This window comes from Coregonus clupeaformis, chromosome 14 (genome assembly GCF_020615455.1).
Source record: "Coregonus clupeaformis isolate EN_2021a chromosome 14, ASM2061545v1, whole genome shotgun sequence".
Lineage (NCBI taxonomy): Eukaryota > Metazoa > Chordata > Actinopteri > Salmoniformes > Salmonidae > Coregonus > Coregonus clupeaformis.
Window position 1 is genome coordinate 27475523 of NC_059205.1, and position 22883 is coordinate 27498405.

At 41.0% G+C, this 22883-nt stretch overlaps 1 protein-coding gene across 2 annotated transcripts; it reads right to left on the reverse strand.

The window, feature by feature from the left end:
- Positions 1-6132: 6132 nt before the first annotated feature.
- LOC121581542 (phosphotriesterase-related protein) lies at positions 6133-22583 on the reverse strand. Of its 2 annotated transcripts, XM_041897037.2 has the most exons (6): positions 22487-22583; positions 17590-17821; positions 8567-8798; positions 8115-8380; positions 6829-6969; positions 6133-6634 (listed from the first exon to the last, which is right to left on the reverse strand). In XM_041897037.2, exons 2-6 carry the CDS (start codon positions 17787-17789, stop codon positions 6424-6426), a joined length of 1050 nt encoding a protein of 349 aa, XP_041752971.1. In that variant the 5' UTR covers positions 17790-17821; positions 22487-22583; the 3' UTR covers positions 6133-6423. The 2 variants fall into 2 exon arrangements, with proteins under 2 accessions (XP_041752971.1, XP_041752972.1); XM_041897038.2 differs by lacking the exons at positions 17590-17821; positions 22487-22583 and adding an exon at positions 8914-8918.
- Between the last annotated feature and the right edge of the window lie 300 nt (positions 22584-22883).

A 22883-nucleotide genomic window follows, 5' to 3' on the forward strand; every position in this document is an offset into this window, starting at 1 on the left:
TCTACTACAAAAAATGTCCTTGACTTTCAATTGAATAGCATACCTTTACATTCGTTAGAGCAAATTAATGGAAAAACCTGGATAAAGAGAAGACAGCAGTGAGAAGACAACACTAGCTCATGGCAAGTATCATGAGGAGTGAGTGAGGAGCCTACTGTGCACACACACACAAACACACACACACCCTGGGAGAGGCTGTCTGTCCGCTTGTCTGTCCCCTGAGGATGAATTCTCCTTCAGGGCTGGCCTGCTTTCACAGGTTTTATTGAGAGTTCAGTTCCTGTAAGCATTATCCCTGTTATTTACTGTATAACCACCACCTCCATGCTAAGCTATTATCTACAATGATCAAGACATTGTTGGACATACACTACCGTTCAAAAGTTTGGGGTCACTTAGAAATGTCCTTGTTTTCTAAAGAAAAGCATTTTTTTTGTCCATTAAAATAACATCAAAATGATCAGAAATACAATGTAGACATTGTTAATGTTGTAAATGGCTATTGTAGCTGGAAACGGCTGATTTTTAATGGAATATCTACATAGGCGTACAGAGGCCCATTATCAGCAACCATCAGTCCTGTGTTCCAATGGCACGTTGTGTTTGCTAATCCAAGTTTATCATTGCCTTAGACCACTGCGCCACTCTAGCTGCCTGTAGCAAACTATTATAGGCTTTTATTGTCCCCTCATTTGCTTTCTACATCCCTCCTTTTCGGTCACACACTTCAATTTTTTTTTGCATCTTATTGTTTTTCTGTATTTTCTCTTACTTTTGCCTCATCCCTCTCTCTCTCTCTTCTTTCCCACTGACCTCTGTTCACTCCCCAAACCCCACCTTTTTCTCATCTCTCCCTCACCACCATCTTCTCCTATATTTCCCACTCATTCATAAACCTCTGCCATCACATCTCAACATGCTAGAGTCTGCATTTTACATAACACATGTAGGCCTATACCTAGTAAAAGGAGTAAGAAATATAAAGAGTGAGTGAGAGCTAGTGGAGTAGGAGATTGCTAGAATGTGATCTGGTTTCTCTGTGGCTCCAACAGCACCTCAGAACCTCTTGCAGCCAGGGTAATTAGTTAATCCCAGACTGGCCTGATCGATCGGTGTCTCTGTGTTCCCCTGGCATGTTTACAATCTTATCTAATTTGCCACTAAGCTCCTTGCCACCGCTCAATCGCATTAGCCGAGAGTGACACACCGCCCCCCTGATGTTATCAGCAAGTGGAACATTGATTGGTGCCCCTCTAAGAATCCATCCTCTCATTTTCATTTGGGAGATTTGTTTTTGTCTGGTTTCTATCTGTAACATCCCTTTGCAGTTTTGGCATGGCAGGTTAATTTGACTGTCTCAGAATGCCTTGTACTAAGTCCATGTAGCACCAAATGTTCGATGTCAGAAACACAACTAAGAGCATCCAAAAAATACATTCGCAAAATATGAACTCCGATCACAGTCATTTTGTCTTTGAGAGGCTTCTATTTCAGAACCCAGTCCATTTTTATTGGACTTGATTCTAGATGTGATGTAACCACTGATCAGCTACAAGACACACTTTATGTTTATGTTGAGTGGTTGGTGGTGTGGTCACGGGGGAGTACATACAATTTGACACATTCATATAAAGATTCTGCAGAAAGAGCTGAATGTGTGAAAAGCAATGTGGCCATCCAACAAACAGGACAGATTATTAATTGATCAAATTACTTATTTACTCGGACTTATTTTAATTAATTAAATCATTGCACATCTCACTATTCATATTCTCATTATGATGAGGTTTTGATGTAAGGTCCCTCTTCTAATTTTGTGCCAAATCATGTCCAAATAATCCTAAAGTATCAGAAAAATGATTGTGTAACTCAATTAAGTTACTTGTAGATGATTTGGACATGATTTGGAAAATGCTAATTTAGGTACCATTGACTTGCATTGGATTGCCGGAGGGCATTGGAGCAGGGGGCAGTTTCCCCCAAACACACTCACCTTAAATTTGACTGCTTTATTCAAAACTGATTATATATATTTAGGCTCCCCTAATTGTATATCTATAAAACGTTTATAGATCTAACTTACTTAGATTATATACAGTGGGGAGAACAAGTATTTGATACACTACCGATTTTGCAGGTTTTCCTACTTACAAAGCATGTAGAGGTCTGTAATTTTTATCATAGGTACACTTCAACTGTGAGAGACGGAATCTAAAACAAAAATCCAGAAAATCACATTGTATGATTTTTAAGTAATTAATTTGCATTTTATTGCATGACATAAGTATTTGATACATCAGAAAAGCAGAACTTAATATTTGGTACAGAAACCTTTGTTTGTAATTACAGAGATCATACGTTTCCTGTAGGTCTTGACCAGGTTTGCACACACTGCAGCAGGGATTTTGGCCCACTCCTCCATACAGACCTTCTCCAGATCCTTCAGGTTTCGGGGCTGTCGCTGGGCATTATGGACTTTCAGCTCCCTCCAAAGATTTTCTATTGGGTTCAGGTCTGGAGACTGGCTAGGCCACTCCAGGACCTTGAGATGCTTCTTACGGAGCCACGCCTTAGTTGCCCTGGCTGTGTGTTTCGGGTCGTTGTCATGCTGGAAGACCTAGCCACGACCCATCTTCAATGCTCTTACTGATGGAAGGAGGTTGTTGGCCAAGATCTCGCGATACATGGCCCCATCCATCCTCCCCTCAATACGGTGCAGTCGTCCTGTCCCCTTTGCAGAAAAGCATCCCCAAAGAATGATGTTTCCACCTCCATGCTTCACGGTTGGGATGGTGTTCTTGGGGTTGTACTCATCCTTCTTCTTCCTCCAAACACGGCGAGTGGAGTTTAGACCAAAAAGCTCTATTTTTGTCTCATCATACGTCATGACCTTCTCCCATTCCTCCTCTGGATCATCCAGATGGTCATTGGCAAACTTCAGACGGGCCTGGACATGCGCTGGCTTGAGCAGGGGGACCTTGCGTGCACTGCAGGATTTTAATCCATGACGGCGTAGTGTGTTACTAATGGTTTTCTTTGAGACTGTGGTCCCAGCTCTCTTCAGGTCATTGACCAGGTCCTGCCCTGTAGTTCTGGGCTGATCCCTCACCTTCCTCATGATCATTGATGCCCCACAAGGTGAGATCTTGCATGGAGCCCCAGACCGAGGGTGATTGACCGTCATCTTGAACTTCTTCCATTTTCTAATAATTGCGCCAACAGTTGTTGCCTTCTCACCAAGCTGCTTGCCTATTGTCCTGTAGCCCATCCCAGCCTTGTGCAGGTCTACAATTGTATCCCTGATGTCCTTACACAGCTCTCTGGTCTTGGCCATTGTGGAGAGGTTGGAGTCTGTTTGATTGAGTGTGTGGACAGGTGTCTTTTATACAGGTAATGAGTTCAAACAGGTGCAGTTAATACAAGTAATGAGTGGAGAACAGGAGGGCTTCTTAAAGAAAAACGAACAGGTCTGTGAGAGCCGGAATTCTTACTGATTGGTAGGTGATCAAATACTTATGTCATGCAATAAAATGCAAATTAATTACTTAAAAATCATACAATGTGATTTTCTGGATTTTTGTTTTAGATTCCATCTCTCACAGTTGAAGTGTACCTATGATAAAAATTACAGACCTCTACATGCTTTGTAAGTAGGAAAACCTGCAAAATCGGCAGTGTATCAAATACTTGTTCTCCCCACTGTATATATAACTTTTTAAAAATGACAAAATATTAGATCAACTTACATCAGAATAGTTTTGTTGGAGTGACTTAGAAAATGTAGATTGTTTAGAACATCGGTTTAAGGTCTCATCCCAAGACTGAATTTAATATCTGAACAACCTCAATTAATGAACTGATCTCTCTGCTGTCTTTTGGGTAATTGCGTTATCATTCAGAGGTAGCTTATCCAGCTTTTTTATTTTTCACTAACCAGGTGTCCATCAAACCGTTTTATGCAAGTAAAATAGGCCTTTGTCACGCATTCTCCTGCTCCCTCCCTCCGGCGCTCAACGTCACCGGTCTACTAACCACCGGTCCTGCTAACCCACATTGCGCACACCTGGACTTCCATCACCACCCTGATTACTGTCCCTTCATATAGCCTCAGTGATCAGGCAGTATTGGTTTCGTTCAGTACACTTATCCTGATGTATTTTCTTTATGTTTATTATTATTAAACTCACCTTCTGCTTCCTGACTCCCTGCGTATACGTTACAGCCTACATGTCGGATATTATTTTTTTAAATGACAGGCCTGATGGAAACAGAACACTTGTCGGTAAACTTTCCAAATGTTCGACAAAACAAAATATTGTAGACAAGGTGGGATATTGTTGTGTAGGTAAATTGAATTATGCGATTATATCGGTGGCAACGCTTTTATGTGCAAATATTGATATAATAACCATCATATCGAAGTAAACTTGTGAGTCACGCGATGAAATTGTGTGGTCCTCCCAGTACGACTCGTCAGGAAAGCGTGCAGTTTATTAGGCTACAGAATAAAGAAGTTAGGAACTTCACAGGGTGGTGAAAGTGCAAGGTGATGAGCTTGAAGCGCCTTTCCAATACATATCGAGGGTCTTATTCTGGTGACATGATCATCGATGCTTTGCTGCATTGCCTATTGACAAATAGCATTAAAAATGGTAGGAAAATATTCCTTGGTCACATTTCTCTGAATGGCAGGCTACCATGATGTTCGATTTGGTGATGTATCAGAAACAAAGAGACACTCCTACCTCTAGTCCCTAACTTTTTAAATCCCATCACACACTGTCCTAATGTGACATATTGGTTTTGTATTGTCTGCTGTGATGTCGTTGCTCATGTGGCGAAGTCCCTCTGTGATGCCACCTGTTCTCAGAAGGGAAGACCATGTCCTTCAGGATGACCTACCCAGTGTTGCCAACTCCTCAGTAAGGAAAGTAGCTATTGGCTGTCCTAAAAGTCGCTAAATGACGTCATCACCTAATTTGCATAATTGGCCATGTGCATGTAATTGCGATGGAGCTGTAGGAGAGAGGAATAACGTCGTGGGAGAGACAAAAAGTGAGTAAAAAACACCCTACATTTACATCCTGCCCTGAATGTAAGCTAGGGCGAGATCAGCCAGCGGCGGCTTCCCGCATGCGCAATTCATTTGCAGTCTGGACGCGGAGGGGTGAACATCTCCTGCTCTGACTGCAGCTGGGAGGGACTGCTGCGCGAGGACTGGGCCGCCTGTGGGTGCTTTGGGACGGGGCTGCTCGTTGAGAAGAGTAAGAACGATACGTGCTTTCACATCAGAGTCTCCAAAAGTCTCCAATAACACCAGAAAAAGTCGCTAGATTTGTCGCTAGTCGCTTTTAAAAAAAATTGTCGCTAGAGGGGTCTGAAAACTCGCTAAATATAGCGACAAAGTCGCTAAGTTGGCAACACTGGACCTACCAGCCAACCAGCTCCCTCCCATAGGAACCCATTGGGTGACATAACCTATCAGCCAACCAGCTCCCCTCCTATAGCCACCCACTCACACTGTGACATCATGAAAACTCATCTAACAAGCTTTGAGTGCAGAGCATACTAATAAAGAAAACTACTGGTACCCCAATATCTTTGAGCAATAAAAAATGTATCCTAAATGGGAACAATGGTAATACTTTTCACAAAGAATCTTTGTTAAATGTCATTACTACAGGGGCGGCAGGTAGCTTAGTGGTTAAGAGCGTTGTGCCAGTAACCGAAAGTTCGCTGGTTCTAATCCCCGAGCCGACTAGGTGAAAAATCTGTCGATGTGCCCTTGAGCAAGGCACTTCACCCTAATTGCTCCTGTAAGTTGCTCTGGATAAGAGCGTCTGCTAAATGACTAAAAATAAATAAAAGCTGCAATGGCTTTCAGTAAAACTAGTCAGAACGGACAGCACCATATTTATGAGTAGTGCAGAAGATGTGCAGTCCTTGAGTTTGTTTAGGGCAGAAATTGTTGCTTTGTCTTGTTAAATGACATTTGGTTTCTGTGTATATTGGCACCACATTTATATTTAGTCTACGACTTCTTTTCTAGCTGGATGGTTTTATTTATTTGCTTACAGTATTAATTATTCATCACAAACATTAATTGAAGCTTTGATTCAGTCTTGGCTCGTATTACAGGACAAATTAAAATAATTTATTCAACGTTACTATCAGTAACGTTGTTAGTGTTCAACAATCCAAGGTTTTTTCCTTGTTTACTTCTCCATAGTACACTTTAATTCAGTACATCACAGATAAGTAGCAAGAATAAAGTGTCAACTTCTGACGTCAAATGCATTTGGTGATTTGCAAGTAATAAAACATTTATAAAATCTGTATTTTTTTATTTTTTTTTAGCTGATGCAAAGGATAAAGGCCTATGGAGCAGCCTTTCTCTGCTCTGGGTGATCTGATTCTGATCCTTCATTTGAATGTGAGCCAGCGTTTAGGGTTGTCTATGAGGATCTTGTCCACCTGGGTCTGGTTGATCCCTCTAATCAGCATCTTGGGCACAATGTTCTTCAGGATGTGCGAGTAGCCATGGCCTCCGTACTTGGTGAGACGGTTCTTGGTGTGGATGTCGTGGGCGATGACGATGTTGTCCTCATATCCCTCCTGGACCAGGAACGCCAAGCTAGAGAGGGTGTGTTGTACACACACACAGCCATGCACGCACACACACACACACACATCAAAACAGATCCATGGGTGTTATTTCACTTTTTACATTTGGTAAAGTATCGTGAAGAAGATACAGACAACCAAATTGCCCTAGTTTAGCTGTGGTTGTCTAGTAGGTAGTTTTGTAGCAACATAAAGAGCACTCACGCCTTGACTCTCTGGCTGTCACTGGGCATGTCCACCTCCAGGTTATAGGCATAGTTCAGCATCTCTGATCCAAACAGGTCGTATTCCAGGTAACTCCCCATCTTAGCAAACTCCAGCAGGTCTCCATTGTCAAATATGGTCCTGTGTTAGAAAAAACCCCATAAATAATTTACAGTCACTCATCACTGAAGCTACCTTTGAGCTATCAGCAGATTAAACATCTCCACAATAAGCATTCATACATTCCTGAACAGCTACAGTGCATTCGGAAAGTATTCAGACCCCTTCACTTTTTCCACATTTTGTTACAGCCTTATTCTAAAATTGATTACTTTTTTATTAAATTTTTTTATTTACACACTATACCCCATAATGAAAAAAATAAAATTTTACAAATATACACTGCCGTTCAAAAGTTTGGGGTCACTTAGAAATGTCCTTGTTTTCGAAAGAAAAGCAATTTTTATGTCCATTAAAATAACATCAAATTGATCAGAAATACAGTGTAGACATTGTTAATGTTGTAAATCGCTATTGTAGCTGGAAACGGCTGATTTTTAATGGAATATCTCCATAGGCGTACAGAGGCCCATTATCAGCAACCATCAGTTCTGTGTTCCAATGGCACGCTGTGTTTGCTAATCCAAGTTTATCATTTTAAAAGGCTAATTGATCATTAGAAAACCCATTTGCAATTATGTTCGCACAGCTGAAAACTGTTGTGCTGATTAAAGAAGCAATAAAACTGGCCTTCTTGAGACTAGTTGAGTATCTGGAGCATCAGCAATTGTGGGTTCGATTACAGGCTCAAAATAGCCAGAAACAAATAACTTTCTTCTGAAACTCGTCAGTCTATTCTTCTTCTGAGAAATGAAGGCTCAATTAGCCTTTTAAAATGATAAACTTGGATTAGCAAACACAACGTGCCATTGGAACACAGGACTGATGGTTGCTGATAATGGGCCTCTGTACGCCTATGTAGATATTCCATTAAAAATCAGCCGTTTCCAGCTACAATAGCCATTTACAACATTAACAATGTCTCCACTGTATTTCTGATCAATTTGATGTTATTTTAATGGACAAAAAAATTGCTTTTCTTTCGAAAACAAGGACATTTCTAAGTGACCCCAAACATTTGAACGGTAGTGTATATTTAATTTTTTTAAAGAAATACCTTATTTACATAAGTATTCAGACCCTTTCTATGAGACTTGAAATTGAGCTCAGGTTCATCCTGAGTCCTGCCACCCCTCCAGTCCAGTCTGGGTCCTGAAAGCTCTCACCTATCCAGGTGTGACATAACGGTCTTGCTGATGTCACCTCCAGCTTCCTGCAGGAGACGGACTATCTCAGCCGGTGCACCAGGGTTCCGTCCCGGGTGGATGATGACTGGGCAGCCCAGCTCGGTCTGAGCGTGTGCAGTGGCTTGCAACACTTTCTTCTCACTGTCCGTGATTGGCCAGCTGCAGCCAATCTCTCCAATCACACCGCAGCGTATCTCGGTCCCATCCGCCCCGTGGAGAACCTCACTGATGATGATGTCTGTGAGCTGGAGAGAGATGTCGGGTGTTAGTCAGGGGAGGGAGAGGTAGACAATGGACACAAACTGACCATAGCTCCCTCTGGTGGGAGACAGCTGACCAAATCCACTTGGATACATCTTACTGAGACAGGGCTTCTACAAATGAGCCAGTATACCTTCACACAGACACAAACTACCATAAACCTCCCCTACCTTCTCCACGGTCATCTTCCTGGTGGCCTCAGAGTGTGTGGCATCCACATAGTACCCCGCCCCTCCTATGATGTGGACGCCCGTATCCTTGGCCAGCTGTTTGAGGCAGGGCAGATCCCGGGCGATACCCTGGGTAGTGTTTTCTACGATGGTTCCCCCTCCTTCCTTTCGGTACTCATGCAGCTCTTCACGCACGGCACTGGTCTCCTGCAGCAGCAGCAGGTTCTCATGGCTAAAGAAGAAGAAGAAAAACAAAAATAATAAGAAGACCATTGTCACAGAGATTTGTCTTTTGGCTTCAGCCTGAACAGGTTCTAGACTACAGGCTGTTACAGGTTTTAGACTACCTGCTGTATGGTTCTAGAAATCTGCCTGCTGTTAGGGTTCTAGACTACACTGAGTGTACAAAACATTAAGAACACCTGCTCCTTCCATGACAGACTGACCAGGTTAATCCAGGTAAAAAGCTATGATCCCTTATTGATGTCACTTGTTAAATCCACTTCAATCAGTGTAGATGAAGGGGAGGATATAGGTTAAAGAAGGATTTTTAAGCCTTGAGACAATTGAGACATGGATTGTGTATGTGTGCCATTCAGAGGGTGAATGGGCAAGACAAAATACTTAAGTGCCTTTAAATGGGGTACGGTAGTAGGTGCCAGACACACCTGTTTGTGTCAAGAACTGGAATGCTGCTGGGGTTTTCACACTCAACAGTTTTCTGTGTATATCAAGAATGGTCCACCACCCAAAGGACATCCAGCCAACTTGACACAACAGAGGGAAGCATTGGAGTCAACATGGGCCAGCATACCTGTGGAACGCTTTCGACACCATGTAGAGTCCATGCCCAGACGAATTGAGGATGTTCTGAAAGGCAAAGGGGGGGGGTGCAACTACACTTTAGGAAGGTGTTCCTAATGTTTGATATACTCAATGTATTTGCTCTGAAGGTTAAAGACTGCCTGCCGTGACAGGTTTTAGACTAACGCTGTAAGGGTTCTAGATGACCTGCTGTATGGGTTCTAGACTACACTCCCCTCCATATTTGGACAGTGAAGCACATTTTTTACATTTGGCTCTATACTCCAGCATTTTGATTTGATATTAAATGTTTCATATTGAGCAACAGTACAGAATGTAACCTTTTATTTGAGGGTCTTTTCATACCCATCTGTTTTACCGTTTAGAAATGATAGCACTTCATGAATCTATTCCCCCTCATGGGAAGAAGTCAAGTATTTGGACAAATTCACATAGTTTATCAGAGTAGTCAAAAGTTTAGTATTTGGTCCCATATTTCTTGCACGCAGTGAATACATAAAGGTTGTGACAATACAAACTCGTTGGATGCATTTAAAGTTTGTTTTGGATTATGTTTTGCCCAATAGTAACTGAATGGTGAATGATGACTGTAGGGCCCTATAAAATCTGCGTTGTGGAGAACACGGACTGAAACACAGAATCCAGACATTAAAACAGAATTCAACAATATTCAAAAATGTATTGAACTTAGTAGGAAATCAACTAAATGTATTGAACTTATTAGAAAATGTATTAATTTGCCCAAGTTAATCACAAGACATTAACAAAATGCATCAGTAACTGGTACTTTTCTGCAACTTTCTGAAAGGTCATAAGAATGCTCCTGTATGTGTCACACTTTGTGTAGCCATTAGCGAAGATGCTAATGATAGCCATCTTCTTGTAGAGATGGAAAGTAGTGATACGTGGGTCAGCTGTTTGTTCACCAACACACTTATGTATGCAATTGCTAATAATCCATCCACAACCGCAATACTATATGTGATAAAGTAAAAATCTGAGGCCCGCACCTGACCCTAACCCGCAAATATATAAACTGCGCTGTACGATCTGAGATGGCGTAACCATTTTTTTCCTGCTTAGAATTTCCCACATTTTGGTAGGCTATTTGTTAGTCAACTTTTATATAATTAGATACAGTGCATTCGGAAAGTATTCAGACCCATTGACTTTTTCCACATTTTGTTACATTACAGCCTTATTCTAAAATGGATTAAATAGTTTTTTCCCCCTCATCAATCTACACACAATAACCCATAATGACAAATTAAAAACAGGTTTTTAGATCCTCTCAAGCTCTGTCAGGTTGAATGGGGAGCGTCGCTGCACAGCTATTTTCAGGTCTCTCCAGAGATGTTCAAGTCCGGCTCTGGCTGGGCCACTCAAGGACATTCAGAGACTTGTCCCAAAGCCACTCATGCGTTGTCTTGGCTGTGTGCTTAGGGTCGTTGTCCTGTTGGCAGGTGAACCTTCGCCCCTGTCTGAGGTCTTGAGCGCTCTGGAGCAGGTTTTCATCAAGGATCTCTCTGTACTTCGCTCCGTTCATCTTTCCCTCGATCCTGACTAGTCTCCCAGTCCCTGCCGCTGAAAAACATCCCCACAGCATGATGCTGCCACCACCATGCTTCACCGTAGGGATGGTGCCAGGTTTCCTCCAGAAGTGACGCTTGGCATTCAGGCCAAAGAGTTCAATCTTGGCTTCATCAGACCAGAGAATCTTGTTTCTCATGGTCAGAGTCCTCTAGCTCCCTTTTGACAAACTCCAAGCGGGCTGTCATGTGCCTTTTACTGAGGAGTGGCTTCCATCTGGCCACTCTACCATAAAGGCCTGATTGGTGGAGTGCTGCAGAGATGGTTGTCCTTCTGGAAGGTTTTCCCCATCTCCACAGCGAAACTCTGGAGCTCTGTCAGTGACCATCGGGTTCTTGGTCACCTCCCTGACCAAGACCCTTCTCCCTTGATTGCTCACTTTGGCCGGGCGGCCAGCTCTAGGAAGAATCTTGGTGGTTCCAAACTTCTTCCATTTAAGAATGATGGAGGCCACTATGTTCTTGGGGTCCTTAAATGCTGCAGACATTTTTTGGTAAGCTTCCCCAGATATGTGCCTCGACACATTCATGTCTCTGCGCTCTACGGACAATTCCTTTGACCTCATGGCTTGGTTTTTGTTCTGACATGCACTGTCAACTGTGGGACCTTATATAGACAGGTGTGTGCCAATCATGTCCGATCAATTGAATTTACCACAGCTATAGACTCCAATCAAGTTGTAGAAACATCAAGGATGATCAATGGAAACAGGATGCACCTGAGCTCAATTTCGAGTCTCATAGCAAAGGGTCTGAATACTTATGTAAATAAGGTATATATATATTTTTTATATATATATAAATTAGCAAACAAAAAAAAACAGATTTCGCTTCGTCATTATGGGGTATTGTCTGTAGATTGATGAGGAATAGGTTTTATTTAATCCATTTTAGAATAAGGCTGTAACGTAACAAAATTTGGAAAAAGTGAAGGGGTCTGAATACTTTCCAAATGCACTGTACATGCAGCTTCTCTTCTGTCATTACTTGTTGCCCTAGAATACTAAATAAACCCTTGCAACATTTACCTGGAGCTAACGCTGCAGATAGCAAGATCGGGTGATTTGAAAAGTCATAGTCAATCGATCAATGTTTATCTTTAATTTACAATCTATAGAAACTATGAGAATAGAAAGGTTCAGAACTTTTGTGAAGCATCACAGCACAGTTGAAAAATATATGTCAAATAGAAATCCAATATGGATGGTGTTAAGAGATAGATGGGAGGGGTTGAATGGAGCTGAACGGTGGGACTAATAACAACAAGATAAATGTAAAATATACTGTGTCTGTAAAATGTATTAGGATCAGAACTTTTGTGAAACAGCACAGTTAAAAATATATGGCAAATAGAAATCAAACTGGATGGACATCAGAAAAAGATGGGAGAGGTTGAGGGTAGAGGAAGGACAGGACTAAAAACAAATAAAATATAACTATTGTAAAATAGATTGTGTCCGTAAAATGTATATAGTATGTATAAACTGGAAGTAGAAGCCTAAGTGTTGTTATTCATTAGTTTACTCCAATTAGGGAAGAGGTGGTAGGATTAGCGGAAAATAATAAAGGAAAATATATACAAAAATATATGTGCAAAATTTCCAAATGTCATCAGTTTGACCGGTTTTAAGGAAATAAAAAGCTGTTAAAATGATCCAACATGTTTTTGATAACATTTCAGTTTGGCTTGGATGCAAATTTTATTGGTTGAAATACTAGGCCTATCAGCTTCTAGGATGCTGATAAAGATAGCACCGCCACCTTTACAGACGGTCCCTAACCGCACATTCTTTCTCTCAAGATGCTGAAAGAAATCAATCATATTTCGCCATTTTAAGTCCCCATCCTGTGACTGTTGAATTTTTATAGCATTTTTGCATATACTACTAAAGTTAAAAAGGTATTGCTAAAGTTAAAAAGCATTAGATTGGTATAAACATGGGCGACAGCGAATTTCCTTCCACCATATTTTTTGCACCAGTCTCTGCGCTATTCCTTTTAAATCCAAGTCACATTGTGGCCGACGTCTTTCATACGCACGCCTTTCCTACGGACTCCTCAGTATTTGGTATTCAGACTTATTAGGCCGCGTAACGTGATCTGCAGGTGTGGCTACCTTGCTGGCGCTGAATACATTTAATTCAACTGCTGAAAGCCCTCCCACTTGCTGGCAAACAGATTTTGTTGTGGAGTTTTCATTCAATAGGGTTTTCAGTACATTTATCTTTTGCCATCCCTTTAAATACGGTTTTACCTTTTAGTTCGAATTTTGTCGACAGACTCACTAGAATATATCGAGAGAACGGGTTCTGAATATTAGGGATCAATGAAAGAAATCCATCGAAATAAAATCTCAGTTTTCAGATTTTAAAATACTCTGATCTTGTAGATTATTTAGGTTTAGGAAAGTATTTATGAATCATAAAAAATTGATGATTAATGGTCCATTAAAATAACATCAAATTGATTAGAAATACAGTGTAGACATTGTTAATGTTGTAAATCGCTATTGTAGCTGGAAACGGCTGGTTTTTTATTACATTTACATTTACATTTTAGTCATTTAGGAGACGCTCTTATCCAGAGCGACTTACAGTTAGTGAGTGCATACATTATTTTTTTCATACTGGCCCCCCGTGGGAATCGAACCCACAACCCTGGCTCTACCAACTGAGCTACATCCCTGCCGGCCATTCCCTCCCCTACCCTGGACGACGCTGGGCCAATTGTGCGCCTCCCCATGGGTCTCCCGGTCGTGGCCGGCTACGACAGAGCCTGGATTCGAACCAGGATCTCTAGTGGCACAGCTAGCACTGCGATGCAGTGCCTCAGACCACTCCATGATTCCATATGTGTTATCCAATTTGATTTCCTTACCCTGTAAGCAGTCTATGGACAACGTATGACAGCAATCCATGCCTTGGTTGTATGTCCCAGGCACGGCATAAATTCCATGTAAGTTATGGAACCGATATTAGCATTATTGCGCACCATGTCCACATCATCAGAAAGTATCTAAAATAAATTCTGAAGCTCATCAAAGTCACTTATTGATGATTTTAAGATGATGCGCAAAAAATGCTAATATCGGTCCCATGACTTGGATGGGATTTGTGCCACAAATGCATTTGGAAAGTGCCAGGGAATCTAAACCAAAGCATGGATTGCTGTCATGCCTTGTCCATAGACTGCTTACAGGGTAAGGAAACCAATTTGTCATTTTGTCATTTGGGTGAACTCTACATTTAAACCTAACCTATGACCTGATCCATCACCTTGGATATTTCTGCCTCCCAGTTGCCAAAATAACTTTGCAACACAAATAGCTTCTAGCCTCCTACGCATGCTTTCTGTCCGTAGCACTAAAACTGAAACTAAATAATATTAAAACTAAATATACAGCCCCAGTCAAAAGTTTGGACACATCTACTCATTCAAGGGTTTTTCTTTATTTTCACAATTTTCTAGATATATTTTCTAGGGTGGCTACATTAAAGAATCTCAAATATAAAATATATTTTGATATGTTAAACACTTTTTTGGTTACTCCATGATTCCATATGTGTTATTTAATAGTTTTGATGTCTTCACTATTATTCTACAATGTAGAAAATAGTACAAAATAAAGAAAAACCCTGGTATGAGTAGGTGTTTCCAAACCTTTGACTGGTACTGTAAACTTATAATCCTCATAGCCTACATGTTGTTATTTTTCCGTAAAAGCACAATGTGTATGAAACGTTGAATTTGGTCATTTTGTGTAACTTCAGTTGTCTAGTCAAGAAAGCATCATGCTAAATATATTGGCACACTCCACTTACCAACACCATTGCCAGATAAGGCGTGCTGTCACCTACTTTTATAGTAAGGCCTGAGGTGGTACCACCCAGCACATCTAAAAGGGAGTGTATTTCATACCGAACCCCTCCCTTGAGATGACGTAGAGGCACCTTGCACCTTCTCAAGGTGCCTCTACATCATGATTTCAATGGTAGAGTTGAAACGATAGGGGCAAAAAGAGCTACAGTGCATTCGGAAAGTATTCAGACCGCTTCCCTTTTTCCACATTTTGTTATGTTACAGCCCTATTCTAAAATTTATGAAATAATTTTTTTCCCTCAATCTACACACAATACCCCATAATGAGAAAGCGAAAACAGGTTTTTAGAAATGTTTGCAATTTATTTATTTTTAAATACAGAAATACCTTATTTACATAAGTATTCAGACACTTTGCTATGAGACTAGAAATTGAGCTCAAGTGCATCCTGTTTCCATTGATCATCCTTGAGATGTTTCTACAACTTCATTGGAGTCCACCTGGGGTAAATTCAATTGATTGGACATGATTTGGGAAGGCACACACATGTCTATATAAGGTCCCACAGTTGACGGTGCATGACAGAGCAAAAACCAAGCCATGAGGTCAAAGGAATTATCCGTAGAGCTCAGAGACAGGATTGTGTCGAGGCACAGATCTGGGGAAGGGTACCAAAAAATGTCTGCAGCATTGAAGGTCCCCAAGAACACAGTGGCCTCCATCACTCTTAAATGGAAGAAGTTTGGAACCACAAAGACTCTTCCTAGAGCTGGCCGCCCAGCCAAACTGAACAATCGTGGGGAAGGGCCTTGGTCAGGGAGGTGACCAAGAACCCGATGGTCACTGACAGAGATCCAGAGTTCCTCTGTGGAGATGGGAAAACCTTCCAGAAGGACAACCATCTCTGCAGCACTCCACCAATCAGGCCTTTATGGTAGAGTTGCCAGACGGAAGCCACTCCTCAGTAAAAGGCACATGACAGCCCACTTGGAGTTTGCCAAAAGGCACCTAAAGGACTCTCAAGACCATGAGAAACAAGATTCTCTGGTCTGATGAAACCAAGATTGAACTCTTTGGCCTGAATGCCAAGCGTCACCACTGGAGGAAACCTGGCACCATCCCTACGGTGAAGCATGGTGGTGGCAGCATCATGCTGTGGGGATGTTTTTCAGCAGCAGGGACTGGGAGACTAGTCAGGATTGAGGGAAAGATAAATGGAGCAAAGTACAGAGAAATCCATGATGAAAACCTGCTCCAGAGCGCTCAGGACCTCAGACTGGGGCGAAGGTCCACCTTCCAACAGGACAATGACCCTAAGCACTCAGCCAAAACAACGCAGGAGTGGCTTTGGGACAAGTCTCTGAATGTCCTTGAGTGGCACAGCCAGAGGCCGGACTTGAACCCGATCGAACATCTCTGGAGAGACCTGAAAATAGCTGTGCAGCGACGCTCGCCATCCAACCTGACAGAGCTTGAGAGGATCTGCAGAGAAGAATGGGAGAAACTCCACAAATACAGGTGTGCCAAGCTTGTAGCGTCATACCCAAGAAGACTCAAGGCTGTAATTGCTGCCAAAGGTGCTTCAACAAAGTACTGAGTAAAGGGTCGGAATACTTATGTAAATGTGATATTTCATAAATTTTTTGGCAAACATTTCTAAAAACAATTTTTTGCATTGTCATTATGGGGTATTGTGTGCAGATTGATGATGATATTTTTTGAATAAGGCTGTAACGTAACAAAATGTGGAAAAGGTCAAGGGGTCTGAATACTTTCCGAATGCACTGTAGATTTACTACTTAAAGACCAAAATGTATCACTTTTGTAACGAGCTGTCAAAAGGAAGACCAGAATTGACTTGTTTCACTATAACTACGCCTAATAAATCTGGTTTTCGATTATGTTTTTATTTTTTTCATAAAAGTTACTCTTTAAAAAAGTGTGATTTTGAGATCGAAATACAGAAAAACGGAAACCAGGAAAAACTAAACTGAAAAAAATGAATTTGGGGGAAAAAACGGGATCAGGCAAAAAATTACAGATTTTATAGAGCCCTATGACTGGAGTAATTTTCTTTCTAAGTGAGTAGGTAAGATGTTTCTGAACACTTCTAAATTAATCCTGATAATGCCATGGTTAAGAAAAATCATGAATGAATCATGAATAATGATGAGTGAGATGCCGTTCAGAGGCTACAACAAAACATGCTAACCTCTCACCACTACCAATAACAGGCAAGGTTAGCATTTTGAGGGGTGGTATGATCTTTGTGCCTCTGTAACCTTCTCACTCATCATTATTCACAAATTCATCATGACTATCCATAATCATGATAGCATCCACATGAATGTAGATGTGTTCAGAAACATCTTCTATCCTTACTTACAATAAAAGTGACTCCCAAATGGCACAAGTCATTATTCACCATTCAGTTCCTATTGGGCAAAACATAATCCAAAACACAACCATAACAAACAGCAAATGCATCCAACAAGTTTGTAGAGTCACAAACTTGATGTAGTCATTGTGTGCAAGGAATATGGGACCAAATACTAAACTTTTGACTACATTAATAAACTAAGTGAATTCTTCCAAATACTTGACTACTTCAAATGGGAAGACGAGAAATGAAAGCACTTTATGTCTCTAAACGGTAAAACAGATATGTATGAAAATAACCCTCAAATAAGAGCTCACATTATGTACTGGCACCTAATATGAAACATTCTATCCCTCCCCCCCCAAAGAAATGTGCTTCACTGTCAAAATACATATGGAGGGGAGTGTACCTGCTGTAAGGGTTCTGCTTCAGCCAGAACAGGTTCTTCATCTGGATGGGTGCCTGGGCCACGGTCTCGTCACCCGGGGCCGGAGGGAAGTAGCAGCACTCAAAGGTCATGGTCAGGTGCTCGTGGGTCATGGTTCTACCCAGCTGGTCGGGTTCTATTGGACCCAACACCGTCTGGACCTTCCCACTCAGTGCTGACATGGTGAAATGGATGGGTGTCTGGGGTTTAGATCCTGCAGAATATAAGATTTTATAATTACTACATTACACATAACTTATTATTTATGAGCTATTCCAGTACTGGAAGAAAAAAAAACTTAGGAAAAAAGATGGCAGTCAGAGTGCAGTATAACTGCAGTATGCTGTGTCCAAAATAAGTATTTTTTTACTACAGTAATTTTGCAGAGTAACTACAGTTATTCTGCAATTACTGCGTCCAAAATACCACAGTCGACTGTAGTTACTACACTTTTACGGCAGTTTCAAAACTGCAATCTTTAAAAAAAAAAGGGAAATCTATTTGGTTGATGGATAGTTTTATGGATTGCTGGATTGATTGAGACCAACAGCAAAACACAGAGGTAGAAAGCAACTGTGCATGCATTTAGGCCACAACTCTTTCACATGAATATGTATGACTAGACAGGTGCCCATTTAAGCAGGGTTGCAATGTTCGTGATTTTCCGGTCAAATTGGGCTACTTTGAAAACGATGTCGCGGGTGAAAATGTATTGTTTGCAGGTTGTGGGTTTTGGGGCTAATTTAAAATGCACCGCAGCCGACATGGCATTTCTCTTAAAAAATGTATATACACTACATTTACATTTACATTTTAGTCATTTAGCAGATGCTCTTATCCAGAGCGACTTACAGTTAGTGAGGGCATACATTTTTCATACTGGCCCCCCGTGGGAAACGAACCCACAACCCTGGCGTTGCAAGCGCCATGCTCTAACACCAGTCAAAAGTTTGGACACACCTACTCATTCAAGGGTTTTTCTTTATTTTTACTATTTTCTACATTGTAGAATAATAGTGAAGACATCAAAACTATGAAATAACACATATGTAATCATGTAGTAAACAAAAAAGTGTTAAACAAATAAAAATATATTTTATATTTGAGATTCTTCAAATAGCCACCCTTTGCCTTAATGACAGCTTTGCACACTCTTGGCATTCTCTCAACCAGCTTCATGAGGTAGTCACCTGGAATGCTTTTCCAACAGTCTTGAAGGAGTTCCTACATATGCTGACCACTTGTTGGCTGCTCTTCCTTCACTCTGCGGTCCGACTCATCCCAAACCATTGTGTTGAGGTTAGGGGATTGTGGAGGCCAGGTCATCTGATGCAGCACTCCATCACTCTCCTTCTTGTTCTTGGTAAAATAGCCATTACACAGCCTGGAGGTGTGTTGGGTCATTGTCCTGTTGAAAAACAAATGATAGTCCCACTAAGCCCAAACCAGATGGGATGGCGTATCGCTGTAGAATGCTGTGGTAGCCATGCTGGTTAAGTGTGCCTTGAATTCTAAATAAATCACAGAAAGTGTCACCAGCAAAGCACCCCCACACCATAACACCACCTCTTCCATGCTTTACGGTGGGAAATACACATGCAGAGATCATCCGTTCACCCACACCGCGTCTCACAAAGACACAGCGGTTGGAACCAAAAATCTCAAATTTGGACTCCAGACCAAAGGACACATTTCCACTGGTCTAATGTCCATTGCTCGTGTTTCTTGGCCCAAGCAGGTCTCTTATTATTATTGGTGTCCTTTAGTAGTGGTTTCTTTGCAGCAATTCAACCATGAAGGCCTGTTTCACACAGTCCCCTCTCAACAGTTGATGTTGAGATGTGTCTGTGACTTGAACTCTGAGAAGCATTTATTTGGGCTGCAATTTCTGAGGCTGGTAACTCTAATGAACTTATCCTCTGCAGCAGAGTTAACTCTGGGTCTTCCATTTCTGTGGTGGTCCTCATGAGAGCCAGTTCCATCATAGCGCTTGATGGTTTTTGCGACTGCACTTGAAGAAACTTTCAAAGTTCTTGACATTTTCCGTACTGACTGACCTGATGGACTGTCGTTTCTCTTTGCTTATTTGAGCTGTTCTTGCCATAATATGGACTTGGTCTTTTACCAAATAGGGCTATCTTCTGTATACCCCCCCACCTTGTCAAAACACAACTGATTGGCTCAAATGCATTAAGAAGGAAAGAAATTACACAAATTAACTTTTAAGAAGGCACACCTGTTAATTGAAATGAATTCCAGGTGACTACCTCATGAAGCTGGTTGAGAGAATGCCAAGAGTGTGCAAAGCTGTCATCAAGGCAAAGGGTGGCTATTTGAAGTATATTTTGATTTGTTTAACACTTTATGGGTTACTACATGATTCCATATGTGTTATTTCATAGTTTTGATGTCTTCACTATTATTCTACAATGTAGAAAATAGTAAAAATAAAGAAAAACCCTGGAATGACTATCAGGAAGTGAGCAGGCTGTTACTGAGTAAGTGAGTTAGTGAGTGAGGAAGAGGAAAGGCTGGAGGGGTGTGTGTGTGTTAAGAGCATTCGTTGAGAGAGCACTGAGTCACGGAGACAGAGCAGTATGCGCACACATCGTGACAACTTTTTACCAGTTGTTGGTAGGCTATTTAGATAGGTCATTATGGTATTTCCAACCCCTTTTCCATAAAACATATTAACGCGCTAGAACTGATATAACGGCGACAAAGTATTGGAAAACTAGAGCTCTTTAGATAAATTAGCTCAGAGGTGGTTTAAAGTAAACTGCATTCTAATGTCGACTTTTCCTTTGGAAAACCGTATCAAGCAAAGGGTTTTACGCATGCTCAGTTCTAGGGTCTGGAGCGCTGCACGAGTGGAAATTTGAAATGGAAGTTATAGAACTCCCTTGCATGCTACTGTTATGGGGAAAAAGTCCACAATGAAACTGACATTAAATGTGGAGAATGATACATTTGCATCTGTTGGTCATCATGTAGGCTATTAATTTCTATGCCATTGTAGGCTACTGTAGCCTCCCATTTGATACAATAGATATGTTGAAATGAAGATATCACTGGAGTCCTTGCAAATCAATTTGTGTAGCCTACATGGAGCTGGCAAACATATTTAATAAATAGCCAATAACTTCAGTTTGCTGTTGTAGCCTTGTGTATCTATGCAATTATTAATAGCCATGTTTAGTTAATTAAATTGGAAGTGATCAATTGTGATCATGGTCACAGCTCTATCGCCAATGTAACATTCTCCACATTTAATGTCAGTTTCATTGTGGACTTTTCCCTGAAATTAGATGTTGGCCTATCAGGGGCTATAGGCCACCTGCATCTACCTCAGCAAGCCATGGCAAAGTTGAATTGCAATTATAAACCTAGATTTTAGTCAGTAGCCTATGCTTATTGAAATAACAAATAAATCTCGCAAATAGGCCATTCATAACAGATTGTAGTCTTAACATCTGGCACATAATAATGCCACAATTGCCAGAAAATAGCCTAACATTCATTTTTTGAAGTTCGTCCAAGTGTTTCTTGCACAGAGATTTTGAGATCCTCTGTCGAACGTAGATCACTCAAACTCTCCTGTCGGATTTATATATAGTTATGCACATGCGCAAACAGGATTTATTTAAGCAATAAGGCCCGAGGAGGTGTGGTATATGGCCAATGTACCACGGCTAAGGGCTGTTCTTACGCACGACGCAATGCGGAGTGCCTGGACACAGCCCTTAGCCGTGGTATATTGGCCATATATCACAAACCCCCGAGGTGCCTTATTGCTATTATAAACTGGTTACCAACATAATTAGGGCAGTAAAGATAAATGTTTTGTCATACCCGTGGTATACAGTCTGATATACCACGGCTGTGAGCCAATCAGCACTCAGGGCTCGAACCACCCAGTTTATAATCACAATTGCCCTGAATGCTAATTGGTTGAAAGCCATGGTATATCAGACCGTGTACCACGGGAATTACCTAAAAAATATTTTTACTGTTCTAATTATGTTGGTAAACAGTTTATAATATCAATAAGGTACCGCATGGGTTTTTGGTATATGGACAATATACCTCGGCTAAGGGCTATGTCCTAAGAACAGCCCTTAGCTGTGGTATATTGGCCATATACCACACCTCCTCAGGCCTTATTGCTTAATCATAGCAGTCAAAACAAGTTATATCGGCATCCATTGATGGAAAATTATCTGGCGAGTTTAATAAGGGCGATTTATATTTTATCTTGCGACATATCTTACTTACAATAATTATCATTTTAATGGAAAACCATATTTTGTTTCTTAGCCTATGTCGTTAAAAATGACGTCAACATTCGTTCTTAATTCGCTCTATATCATTATGGAAAAGGGGTTTATTGGATACATGTGGCAACTCTCTTTCTGCGAAAAAAAAATTGGCCTAGTTTTCAGGCCTTGTGGGCTGGTTTTGAGACGTCATTGGGCTAGAAATTGTATCTTGACCTGGCAACCCTGCACTGAAGAGACCTTTAGACCTATGGTTGTAAACAAGAGGTCAAGTGCCCCTATTTTAACTCACATGACCTGCTAGCTATAGTCTACTGCAGTCTCTGGTGCGAATAAATATCATTTAATTGTTCAATGTTCTTTTATCACAAAAATGATGCTGTCTTCAACCGTTTGTTTTACATTTTGTAGCACACTTATATGTATGTGATCTAAAATCATTTAACAGGCATTCAATTGAATGTAGTGACTGAGCCTAGCAAATACAGTGGGCTGAAGCATTCAACTGTGATTTCTGAAAATGCAACAGCTATTCAGTTCATTGGTGAAAAATATGCATTCATTGTTCACGACACTACGATATATCAAAAAATATATAAGACCTGGAAATCTTGCTTCGACTCAGCAGTCCACCACGTTCCTCCCAACTTACAGAAAATAGACATACCACTGCTAAAACCAGGAAGCAACAAGTCGTGCGATTAGGCAGTCCTAACTATCGCGAGAATTTGACTGACTCAAGGTGGCCTACTGTAACCCGCAGGAATGTATCGTACAATTTGATAATTTATCATAATGAGTAATGACATTAGGATACTCAGTGACTTTACTCATACAGTCATTTACATATTAATATAGTCTTCAAGAATATAGTACCACCATGTGTTTGAAGAACTGAGTATTCTTGCGAAATGCTACACACGATTTACAGTGCCTTCAGAAAGTATTCACACCCCTTGACTTTTTCCACATTTTGTTGTGTTACAGGCTGCATTTAAA